Source organism: Rattus rattus, chromosome 9 (assembly GCF_011064425.1).
Source record: "Rattus rattus isolate New Zealand chromosome 9, Rrattus_CSIRO_v1, whole genome shotgun sequence".
Taxonomy (NCBI): Eukaryota; Metazoa; Chordata; class Mammalia; order Rodentia; family Muridae; genus Rattus; species Rattus rattus.
The window spans coordinates 93,098,716-93,111,999 of NC_046162.1; the positions used below are offsets into that span (position 1 = coordinate 93,098,716).

At 43.2% G+C, this 13,284-nt stretch overlaps 1 protein-coding gene across 1 annotated transcript; it reads left to right on the top strand.

Moving 5' to 3' along the window:
* The first annotated feature begins 5,101 nt into the window (after nucleotides 1–5,101).
* On the top strand, nucleotides 5,102–6,037 carry LOC116910576 (olfactory receptor 1D2-like). The gene has a single exon (XM_032914500.1). It carries the CDS (start codon nucleotides 5,102–5,104, stop codon nucleotides 6,035–6,037), a length of 936 nt encoding a protein of 311 aa, XP_032770391.1.
* Nucleotides 6,038–13,284: the final 7,247 nt, after the last annotated feature.

Here is a 13,284-nt window from a genome sequence, read left to right on the forward strand (position 1 = left end):
AAAGCCTTCCTGATTGGTCTTGGACCCTTCTCCACGGAAGGGAACTTTATTCCTGGCACTGTAAACTGGTTCAAAAGTTGATGATTGGGGATGCTACAGGCCTTAGGCCTACAGATGTTATTTTGCTAAATGATGATGTTGTCAGACTACCTTTTAAAAACTGTTTATACCTGTAGATATGAGCTACTTTCAGTCTTGTTAGAGAAGAGAAGCTTTTTATTTTTTTAGTGATCGGTAATCTGTGGAGAGATACATAGCCATTCAAAGAGCTAAGAACAAGTGACCATGAGGGCCCAGCACTAAATGGATACTCAGTTTCAACAACCCTCCACAAGTCTCAGGGAATATCATGAACAAGTATTTAAAAAGTATGAGGAAAAGTGGAAATAGTATTATGAAATGCCATCTTCTGGTCATGACATGACCGTTACACTAATAAACTTATGGTAGCTGTGGTTACCTACACAAAATCTACACAAGACCAAGCCAGCCAAAATTACAGCATGGATAAAGAAGAGGTTCACAAGGCCAACCCTTACCTGAGACTCTATTGGAGGTTGATAAAGGCTGGGAAATTGATAGTCATTTGTCTTTGGCGATTTAACCACTGGTAGCTGCCCAGTGGATAACCCCAAATACATTAGCCAACAGGCGGCGTGAATTGATTACAGTGGGCTATAAAGACAAAGTAGAAATTTAGTAGAATAATAGTAGCTGTTTCTCCTCTTACTATTACTGGGCTAGATGGGGATAGTATTAAACCGATTCCTAGTGACTTATACTTGTACCCATAGATCAATGCATCCCTCAACGCTTATCAGAAAAGTTTCTATTTGCAATAGATGTTGGTTAACACAGAGATCCAAAACTGGCCAAGGTGCAGAAAAAGAGACTGCAGAATGTTGTCCCATCCCATATGCAGCATCTGTAGCACACTCTCTCCTAAGGCTCAAGGATCATTGCAGAAGAATCACCAGAGTGTATAAGCCATAGGGGTAGATGACTATAGGGAAACTTTTTACAGACACAACAGGACAGCTGTACCTAGGAACTCACAGTGATTGAAAGATTAATGGGTCACAAATAAAAGCAAGAAAGAAATCAAACACCCTAGAACGAAGGAAAATGAAACACAACCTTAAAATCTATAGGATACAATGCAGTTCTACAAGAAAATTTTATGCATATGGGTCTAGATCCATCCCTTCATTCACTAGGAAAAAGTCTTAATTGGAACCCTCTCGTTTGCTTTTTTTAATAATTTTCTTTTTCTTGGATCAGCTTCATTGGCTGGAGTCCATATATGTCTTCCATGTTGATTCATGCTCCTGTCTGTGGTCTCATTTTCTTGTCCGTCTACCTCTCTTTCATTACACTCTAGATATTATCTTTAGGAGAAATGGTTAGAGATCCAGGTGACTTTATCTCCTCTGTGTATAATATTTTGTCACTGATATTGTTTCAGTCCTCACTATGTGACCTTCTGCATGATCCTCCTGCCTCAGCATCATTAATGCTAAGATCACAAGCATGTGTCACCATATCTAGCAAAGACTTGGCAACTTTCTCCAAAGTTTAAAATCCAACCCAAGGCTCCACACATGCCAGATAACCCTGCCACTGAGCTGCCATCATGCCCATGGTGTCTGAAAACTGCTTTAACTTAGTACTTGAAGTCACTAGAGTTTGAGGTTTTCTAAACGTCTAATGGCTCAAGCCAACTTCAGAACTTGTGAGCCATTTATTTCTGGCTTACCCTTACTCCTAGGGAAACTTGAAGGTTTCCTGTAATAATAATCTGTTTTGCTTCCTGTAAACAAGGTTCATTTCCCAATTCCTTTGTCCCCAGATATTAACACTGAGCAATTAGTTCGTATTCATGTCATCTTGGGATTGTCTCCCCAAGGCCTCTCCAAAACTAATAAATAACCCTTTATGTCCCCTTCTTAATGAAACTGAGGTTCACGCATCAGTTCTCAGAGACCATGGACCAACCACAGCACAAAGAGCCCTAATTTCTCTCTTCTGATTTATAGACCTGAAGACCCAAGAAAGAAGATCCTACTCCCCACCTGTAGCCACTAGGACAAGGCACAAAGTCCTGTTTTAAAAAAGTAACGGACTGAATTTTTATCCTGTATATGAGAAAAATGAAGGCAACAGAACTAGAGCCACACAGAGCAGAGGGTAAGATCTGGGTCTCCCTCCCTCCCTCTCCCTTCCCCCTCTCCCCTCTTTCCCACTGCCCTGTTCCCCTCTCCCCTCTTTCCCTTTCCCCTCTCCCCTCTCTCCCACTCCCCTCCTCCCCTCTCCCCTCTCCCCATTCTCATCTTCTCACTCACACAAACGCTTACTTCAAAGTACCCCCACGTGCCCTGCATTCAGTTCTCCATCCACAGGGAGGGCTGCACAGAAGAAACAGGAAGCCCATAACCATGTTCCCACTCAGAATCATCCCACTAAGGAGACCAGAGGACTTGACAAATCTTTTTTTTTCCTGCAAGTGCAGAGTTTTGGGGTGTTTGTTTGTTTGTTCGTGTGTTTGCTTGTTTGTTTGTTTAGCTCACCCTACATTCTTTCCACACACAGCCAAGCACATAATAGGGTGCTTATATCTATGCAGCCATCTAACCACAGCCACCCTGCAGGGCAGGAGATCTCCTTTGTGCTGAGAATTTGCTGTCTGGGGTGTCCTGTACTGTTTTGGGGGAGCAGGCCTCCCTTTCACTTGGGCAATCCCAGCTCAAAGACACTCTCAGGCACTGTGAGACCTGCAGCTATGTGGGTTACAGAAAGCTGTGGGAGTCTCCCAGCAGATCCAGAGGGATCCTCCTGTTCCCTCTTAGATAACAAAAGACCAGCCTTGCCCCTCCACCAGTGGATGCCTTCTTCTATAAAGAAACCCAAGCCATCACCTACTCCATGTTAATCACCCAGGCTTGAGGCTTCTCTGGGTGCCTTCCAGGATGAGGAATCTGCTGCCTCCCCAGTTCTCTTTCTGGAATGACACTTGCTTGGGGTACCAACCTCGTTCTAACTGTTACTCTTTCATTCCTGACCTGGACAACCTCTCCTTGCATGGAAACCAAAAGTAGTTCACTCCCACACTCCCCTCTCCTGTGCTGTGGCAACTCAGGGTCTGACAGAGACCAGTCACCAGCCATCTCAGCATCCTAGGCCCTTCTCTGCTGGTACAGGATGAGCTGAGGCTGTTCCTAAGGAAGGAGCAGAGCCAGGCCCCAGATGGAGAGGGCCCTGGAAGCCATTTCGCTTCCCCTTTCTCCCACCAAGAGCAGACTTCCCTACCAAAATTGAGTAAACTGTATCAGAATGTTGAACTGGTTAAGAATAAGTCTCCTGTAGCCCTTTCCACAAGAATCTCTCCAATCTATAATCATATGTTAGGGATGGAGAAATGTGCCCACATGTGGCATTTCAGGTTTTTGACCAGAAACATTGTTTGATATGTGAGAGAGCAGTTGGAGAAGAGATTGGGAGGTGCATCAAATTCCAGCCCTACCAGTTACCAGTTGAGAGAATCTGTGAAATCCATTAGCCTTCTAAACACTTCTGTGGCCTCATCTATAAAATGGGACAAAGAAATGTCTGAGGTGAATTAAGTGCCTTAGGAACAACCAGCCAGCAGTGGGGATTTGTGTCTTCAACTAGGGTGTTTAACAGGAGCTGTGGTTTTTGAACCAGAGCTCTTCTGTTACTCTGGGAACTTGTCAGCTGCTTCCCCCTTGGGTGTGTTGAGTTCTTTCTCTCCTCTCCCTCTGGCTTTTCTGACTCTGGATGTCCTGTGCCTTTCTGAGTCTTTCTTCATTTTCTCTCCTCCTTCTCCTTATTCTTTTTCTTTTCATCTTCTTCCCCTTTCTCCCCCTCTTCCTCCTCCTCCCCTGCAGCTATGTGGGTTACAGAAGGCTCTGTTTTTCTCCCTGTCTCTCTGTTTTTCTGCTGCCATAGTCCATCCTCAGGATTGTTTATCTTCCTCATGCTGGTTCAAAACTATTACTGAGCCTCTCTCCTGAAATCTCAATTCTGCTTGTTGAGCAATATGAAATCCTACAATTTCCACTGGTTCTTTTTACACTTTCTTTTTTCACTTTTATTCAGATTTTCTACTTGACAGGGCTTTATTGTTGGGCTTTTCTTCACTTCATTATACTTTCCTTTGATTTTAGAGAGAGAGAGAGAGAGAGAGAGAGAGAGAGAGAGAGAGAGAGAGAGAGAGAATGAATGTTGCTCAGGATAGAATTTAAGATTTCAAACATCTAAACCATCACTCTTTATATTTTTAATGGCTATGCTGAGATTTTAGGTTTGTTTGTTTGTGTTTGTTTTTTCTTCAGTAAATTCTGATATCACACTGTTATCACAAAATATTTCTGAAGTTCGTTTTTTGTTCTTTTTGTTTGTTTGTTTTTGCCTGTGTACCATACACGTCTGGTTTCAGTTTGATTTGCATTCATTTTTGTTTCTTGTTTGTATGTTTGTTTGTTGTTTGAGACAGGGTTTCATTGTGTAACTCAGGCTGCCCTGCAACTTCCCATACAAACCAGGCTTGACTGAAGCCTGCTGTCTGTTTTCTCAGTGCTGAGATTAAAGACCTGGGCCACCCACGCCTGGCTCATTTCTGTGTTTTGTTTTGTTTAAATTGTGCTGTTGCTGGTGGGGATTTGTTTTTTGGTGGTAGTGTTTGGGGGTTGTTTTTTGAGAGTGGGGGTGTTTGGTTTGGTTGGTTAGTTGGTTGTTTGGTTTGGTGATGTGTGGGTGTGTTACACAGCTGGAGATGTAGCTCAGGAGTAAAGCACTTACCTGGCAAACTCAAAGCACTGAATTCAATCTAGGTTTGAGTTTATGTTTAGGGATGGAGGAAGCAAGGTCTTGTCATGTTGTTGAAGCTGATTTCAGCCTCCTAGACTCAAGCAATTATCCTCATCCTCTTGAGTAGCAGAAAGTATGGACAAGAGCCTTCACACCTGGCTCTAAGATACTTTTAATACTAAGGAAGCGGTTGGTTTTGTTTGTGCTCATCCTGCATCTAAATAAGAGTGCCTGGTAAGCCAATGTTCATGCTCACATTGCAGAAAACTTGGAAATGGATGGAGGCAACCGGAGTGGGGACTCTGAGTTCCTACTCCTGGGGCTCTCAGAGGTTCCTGAACATCAGCGCATCCTGTTCTGGACCTTCCTGTCCATGTACCTGGTCACAGTGGTAGGGAATGTGCTCATCATCCTGGCCATTGGCTCTGACTCACACCTGCACACTCCCATGTATTTCTTCCTGGCCAACCTCTCCTTCACTGACCTCTTCTTTGTCACCAACACTATCCCCAAGATGCTGGTGAACCTTCAATCCCAGAACAAAGCTATCTCCTACCCAGGATGTCTAACACAGCTCTTCTTCCTGGTGTCTTTGGTAGCCCTAGACAATCTCATCCTGGCTGTAATGGCATATGACCGTTATGTGGCCATCTGTCGCCCCCTCCATTATACTACGGCCATGAGCCCTAAACTCTGTATCTTGCTTCTCATCTTCTGCTGGGCCCTAGCTATCCTCTATGGCCTCATACATACCCTCCTCATGACCAGAGTAACCTTCTGTGGGGCTCGGAAAATCCACTACATCTTCTGTGAAATGTACGTCCTGCTGAGGCTTGCATGCTCTGACACCCACATCAATCACATGGTGCTGATTGCCACGGGCTGCTTCATCTTCCTTGTTCCTTTTGGATTCATGATCATGTCCTACATCTGGATTGTCAGAGCTATCCTCAGAATTCCTTCAGCCTCTAACAAGTACAAAGCCTTTTCCACCTGTGCGTCCCATCTGGCTGTGGTGGCTCTCTTCTATGGGACGCTTGGTATGGTGTATCTGAGACCCCTGCACACCTACTCCATGAAAGACTCAGTAGCCACTGTGATGTATGCGGTGGTGGCACCCATGATGAACCCTTTCATCTACAGCCTGAGGAACAAGGACATGCATGGGGCCCTGGGAAGACTGCTAAAGCCACTTCAGAAGCCAACATGAGGGTTGTTGGGTGAAAGAGGTATGAAATGGAGGGCATGCAGCCTTCAATATGTGCAAACATCCCCCTACAGATTATGCAGGAGTGTTTAGACACAGCTCTGGTTCTCAATGAAACCTCTGTGGTGATGGAAAGACATGGGTACATCCAGCATTCTTCAGATCTCACCATCTTTGCTAATAAATAAGGTCACACTAATGCCAACACTAGAATATTGCAGGGTAGAATTTTTCAATGTGCCTCACCTTAGGACCAGATCCTATGGTCAGGCTCAGGCTTTCCCAGATATACCCAGTTATGACATAGAGACATTTCCTGTGTTATCGAACATACACCAAATGCACAAAAATCAATGGTAACTGATTATTGGTCATTGGGCTATGGTGACTTGGAAGAAATCCTTTCGAGATGAATCAACAGAGCCAGAGGGGTGTAAAACTGTAGAATGCAAAGTTCAGTTGATGTGGAAGTCATTCTGCTATTCATCAACATATTCTACAGAGTGTCTATTAAAACCTTCAGAATGGGTTGCAAGCATGAATGTGGAGCTCACAGCCAATTGTGAGAAATAGGTAAAATTGTGTGTAAATGAGCCTACCTCATCAGGTAAAAGACAATGTTTATCACACTGATTTATTTTTTTTCTCCATCTTTATTAAATTGGGTATTTCTTATTTACATTTCAATTGTTATTACCTTTCCTGGTTTCCAGGCAAACATCCCTCTAACCCTTCCCCCTCCCCTTCTCTATGGGTGTTCCCCTCCCCATCCTCCTCCCATTACCGCCCTCCCCCAACAATCACGTTCACTGGGGGTTCAGTCTTGACAGCACTAAGGGCTTCCCCCTTCCACTGGTGCCCTTACTAGGCTATTCATTGCTACCTATGAGGTTGAAACCAGGATCAGTCCATGTACAGTCTTTGGGTAGTGGCTTAGTCCCTGGAAGCTCTGGTTGGTTGGCATTGTTGTTCATATGGGGTCTTGGAGCCCCTTCAAGCTCTTTTTCAGTCCTTTCTCTGATTCCTTCAACTGGGGTCCTATTCTCAGTTCAGTGGTTTGCTGCTGACATTCGCCTATGTATTTGCTGTATTCTGGCTGTGTCTCTCAGGAGAGATCTACATCCGGTTCCTGTCGGCCTGCACTTCTTTGCTTAATCCATCTTATCTAGTTTGGTGGCTGTAAATGTATGGGCCACATGTGGGGCAGGCTCTGAATGGACGTTTCTTCAGCCTCTGTTCTAAACTTTGCCTCCCTATTCCCTCCCAAGGGTATTCTTGTTCCCCTTTTAAAGAAGGAGTGAAGCCTTCACATTTTGGTCATCCTTCTTGAGTTTCCCATGTTCTGTGCATCTAGGGTAATTCAAGCATTTGGGCACACTGATTTAAATATGTGTAGTATCTATCTGTTTAAGACACAAATGCTAGGGCTAGAGAGAGATGGCTCAGCAATTGAGAGCACTTGCTGCTCTTCCAGAAGACCCAGGTTTCAATCCCAAATGACAACTCACAACTGTCTGCAACTCCAGCTTCAGGGAATCCAATGCCCTCTTCTGATCTTTGTGGGAACCAGGCACATATATACATGCAGACAAAATACGCATATATATAAAACTAAAATAAATCAATCTTTTTTTAAAAAGTAAATAAATAAACAAAAGGAAGAAAGATGCTACAGCGTGGATGAAGCTCAAAGCAGAACATTTGCAGAGCAAATATGATGGTATGGTTCCATGAGGGAAAGAGAGAGGGAGGACAGAGAGAGAAGGAGAGAGAGGAGGGAGAGAGGGGGAGGGGAGTGAGAGGAAGAGGGAAAAAGAAGGGAGGGAAAAGGGAGGGAGAGGGGAGAGAGGGGGGAGCGGGGAGAGAGAAAGAGTATTCCAAAAGAATTAAATACACAACAAAGCTGGAAGGTAAAGGGTTACAAACTGGCACACACCATATTTTAAATAAAATGTTGCTATAGTAACATTAGATAACAGACCTTAAAACAGAAAGGGTGCAGCTCAGCAAGATCATGGATGAAAGCCTACATCTCTCTGACCAAAAATAATTATTACTCACATAAAACATCCTGTTACTAAAATAAGATGTTTAACTAAGCCTCGTAATAACAATGAAGATAAACCCATCTATACTGGTTGCACTAAATATAAAAAGGAAACATCCAAAGCATCTTCACAATAAAATGCATCATGGGAACACAAGAGGGGAAGAGGAGACCTAACTTCAGACACAGTTTGCTCAGCTGCCTCATTCGAGATTATATTCCAAACAAACCAGTCCTTCATTTAAGGGACAAAAACAGAAAGGAAAAATGTTCCAGAAAGCAAATTACAAAGTGACGGTAGCAAATATTCATCTGTGAATAATTAATTACTTTAAATATAAACAGATAGGGCTCTCCAATCAAAACACATATAGTACCTGGAAGGACATCAGGTGTGGGATTCAACCATGTGCTGTCTACAAGAAACTCACTTTACTGTAAAGGATACATACGATTCAGAGTAAATGGGTAAACGGGCAAAGAAATATTCATATATATATATATATATATATATGTATATATATTTTCCAAGCAACTAAAAACTGGAAGAGTTGCTATGTTTACATCAGACAAATAAGCCAAACAAAAAGTCAAACACTAAAAAGAGACCACAAAGGCCTCTTAAATAATGATAAAGGGACAAATTTACCAAAAGACATACAGTTGTAAATAGCTGTGCACATAACATCAGAGTATCTAAATGCATAAATCAATTGTTAAATGACTTGAAGGAGAGATTGCAACCATTGGAGACCCTGAACATCCCACTCTTGGCAATTAGAAGATCATCAGAGGATGAACCTTGGCCTTTGTGTTAGCTGCTCTGCTTGTCTCAATGACAAATCAGAATTCCTGACAGAAAAAACTCCAAGGAGGAAGGATTTGTTTTGACCATTTCAGGGATCTCAGACCACTGTGGCAGGAGAGTCAGGCAGCTGGGGCAGCTCCAACCATGGCAGTGAGAGATTACAACATAGCCCATTCACATCAGCAAACAGTGAGAGCCCAGGCTAGGGCCCCAGGAGGATACCTTCTTCAAGGCCTGCCCTAGCCAGACTACAGTCTCATTCTTTTGGGACTTTCCACTACTTTCCAAAATAATATCATGAGCAACTGGCCAAATATTCAAACGTGATCCTGTGGCGAAGATTTTACATTCAAACCATATGGATTTAAATTTCACTTTAGACTAAATGGATCTATATTTATCCAGAGCCATCTATCCATGGTCAGCAGAATGTATAATGTTCTATAGTTCAGTCCCTATTTATGTGAAATCACTCTGGCTAACTCAGTTTATTTTGTGCTACTGTAAAGAAACACCTAAGATTGAGTACTTTATTTTAAAAAGAAAAAACAAAAGGAAATTTCAAGGCTGGAGAGATGTGGGCCAGTGGTTAAGAGTATTTGATATTTTTCCCTAAGGACAAGAGTTAGGCTCCTAGCACTCACATTGAGCTGCCCATAACTACCCATAGACCCAGAAGAGCCTACGCCCTCTTCTGGCTTCCATGGGTACCTGAACCCACATGGTGTACATTCACAAAGACACACATATACACATACATGAGTTTAAAATGAAAATAAATCCTTTAAAATGCAGAAGTTCATTTCTCACAGTTCTGGAAGCTGGAAAAATCAAAGACACTGGTACCTGTAAGGACCAGTCCCTCAGAGTCAGTATAAAACATACCCACCCAGACACCAAGTTCACAGCACCAAGGAGATTTATTGCCTGAGAGGGATGGGGATCAAGGGGTTGACTCTACTGGGACAAAGGCAGTACATGTGTCTCTACAGGAGTGATGTTTAAGAAGAAAAGGGGAAGTCAGAGCTAGGATGTTAGTAAAGTGTGATTGGTCAGGTTAGCCACTATAGCCAAATAATGAATTTTGATTGGTGAAGCTTGGTATTTCGTCTCAGGAATGAGTCAGTGGCCAAATAAGGGAATAGACTTTGGGGGCAGCTTTAGTAATATGATGTGTTTAGCAAGGGAGATGGAAGGAGAGAGGGTAAAACCTGCCAGCTCCCATGCCTGCTGTGTTCCTGCCTGTTGGAGAGTCATTCAGTACCAATTGCTGAACTGGGTCTCCTTGCTTCCAAGATTCTGCCTTATGCATCCTCCAGAGGGAAGAAATGCTGTGACCACGTACTGCAAAAGATGTGTGAACAGGAGAGCTCACTGCTACATAAAGATTCTTTTTTTTTAAAAAATAACATGAATTAGAATTTTTATTATTTAACAGATACAGGTTTTTTTGGGATGAAAAATAGTTCACTGGAAAAGCATATTGTAGGTTTTTTTTTTTTTTTTAATTAACTTGTTACCTGATTCCCTTTCCCCTCCGGAACATCCCCCTCCCCTCCCTCCTGGGTGTTCCCCTCCCAACCCTCCCCCCCATTGCTGCCCCTCCCCAACAGTCTAGTTCACTAGGGTTCATTAGGGACCCATTTGTTTTACTAGATATTCATTAACTCAAGAGGTCAGAAACACTCCAGACATTAGTCATCAACCCAACATATGGGGATGTGTCTTTAAGATGTTCTAAATCAGAATTGGCATATTCCTGTATTTGGTACATTCTACATGAGCAGATCTCACATTTTGATCATCCGCCTTGATTATTTGTTTAATCACACTTATCAATGAGTACCCCTTTTCTTGATTTTAGTCACCAGGATGATATTTTCCAGTTCCAAACCATTTGGGGAATCCTGAGAAAGTAGATGTGGTCATTTTTGTATCCATTCCTCTGTTGAAGGGCATCTGTTCTTTCTGCTATTATAAATAAACCAAGTGGAGCAAATGTTGGGGCATCTTTTGGGTATATGCCCAGGAGAATGGACTCCTCAGGAGTTCAATGTCCAATTTTCTGAGGAACCATTCTTGTAGCAGGGACCAACAATGGAGGAGTCCACTGTGAGTTTTTGATTATTTCTACTGGTTAGTCTCTTGGGGAGTGACTAACGAGTTAATTTAGGTGTTTTCAGACATTCGCATTCTCACTGAATTCTCTGTTTAGCTCTGAACCCCATTTTTTAACAGGGTTATTTGCTGGTTTCAAAGTTCTTTGTATATTTTGATCCATCCTAGGATTTAAAGCTTTTTCTGTTGGTTGCCGCTTTGTCCAAACCACAGTGTCCTTTTTGCCTTACAGAAGCTTTGCAGTTTTATGAGAGTCTGTTCTTAGAGCATGATTGGTGTTTTGTTCTGGCTTGTTTTTCCTTAAAGTTCATCTCCAGTTTTTCCCCATGGATATGTGTTCACTCACAAGAGGTACTGTTACCTGATTAAAACTCTGGCCATTAAATTTCAGTGCACAACCCAAAGGAAACAGACATAATCATCAACCCTTATTGAGATGTTCTAAATGAGAATTCCACTTCTAGACAGATCATACATTATTATACATTATTGTCCACATTAATTATCTTGTTTGTATTATGGGGTTAGGAAAGGATGTTTCTAATGTGAATGGCTTTGTTTTGCCAGGGGACACAGGGAGTCCACTGTGTTGGATTATTTCTACTTTCTTTGGGGAGGGTAGTAATTTTTTTGGACAGAGTCTCTGCCCAGGCTGGTTTCCAAAGTCATGATGTGCACCACCCACGTAGCTAGAAAGTCCAGAAGTGTGAGGTTATGGACATGGTGGTGGGAATCAAACCTATGTCCTGGGAAAAGGCAACCAATGTTATTAACCTCTATAGACTGTCTCTTCATTCCCTAACTAGGCTTGATTTTATTGGACCTGTGTCTCAGATACTGGGAGCCTAGGAGGACTTATAAGGTCTAGGTCTCAGCCTGGCAGATCTGGATAAAGTTCACTCACCAGCTCTTTTCCTTCCCACCATGTGCTGCACCCCGGGTCAGGACCCAAAGAGTTCCCCTAGAGTCATTTTCCACCAGAGGCAAAACCCACTCCAAAATGAGCTGTGTCCTTGAAACCCTCTGGTTCTCACCCAAATAGCCTTGGCCTCTGCAATGTCCCCCATAGTTTCAGAGCGTGGAGGACCTCGGATCTGTATATTGTCCATTCTCGCTCCCCAGAGGAACTGATCAAAGAGGCAAACACGCCCTGCAGGACCGCCTAGCGCAGAAGCAGTGAATGAAAAGCCCGGAGCTCGCTGAGCCGCGCGCGCATCCTCTCCTTCTACAGTCTTCGCGCTCCATCCAGCGGCGGCATCCGGAATCGCGTGCGTCTTAGACAAAATTCCGAGACTGTAATCCATGATTCCAGAAGGATCCTCTTCTGCTCACAGAAAAGAGAAATACCTTCCACCCCATCCCACCTCACCCTACCCCCTGTCTCCGACTTTCCTTAAAATTACGTCATTCTTCCCCCACAGTGACCAGCCGGTGCCGGCTCCCAGCTCTCTGCATTCTCTTTTGCAAAAGCATTTGATACAAGGACGTAAAATGAAATTCAAGAAGATTCGTTCTAGGATTACGTTGGAAAAATAACATACAAACACAACGACCTATCATCCTTAGACCACCAAAGTCATTTGATGAAACAACACTCGCTAGTGATTTGAAAAACAAAAATCTCTGTGGACGAGGAGTTAAAACAATAAAAGCTTTAAAAATAAAAAAATAAAAAACCAGCGCCCTCCCTGAGACCAGCTCCTATGTCCAGGTTTCTGCCCTGTTTGAGTTCCTGTCCCAGCTTCCTTCAATGATGGACCGCAATGTGGAGGTGGAAGTCAAATAAACCCTTCCTCCCCGACTTGCTTTGGTCATGGAGTTTCTTCATCGCAATAGTAAGCCTAAGACAGCTATTAGAGATTTTTATTACCAAGATGTTAGAATCCAAAGAACAGCCACATTTACTATTAAAAACATTAAAATGAATGCAAATTGTCTTTCTTTTTTGTTATTTTTAGAGATATTTATTTACATTTCAAATGTTATCCCCTTCCTGTCCATAGACCCCCTATCCCTTCCCTTCTCCCCCTTCTTCTATGAGGGTGTTTCCCCACCCATCCACCCACGCCTTCCCTCCTCCGCACCCTGACATTCCTCTACACGGGGCGGGGGGGGGGGTCCAGCCTTAGCAAGATCAAGGGCTTCTTCTCCCATTGGTGCCCAACAAGGCTAACCTCTGCTACATATGCAACTGGAGCCATGGGTCTGTCCGTGTGTACACTTTGGATGATGCTTTAGTCCCTGGGAGCTCTGGTTGGTTGGTATTGTTGTTCCTAT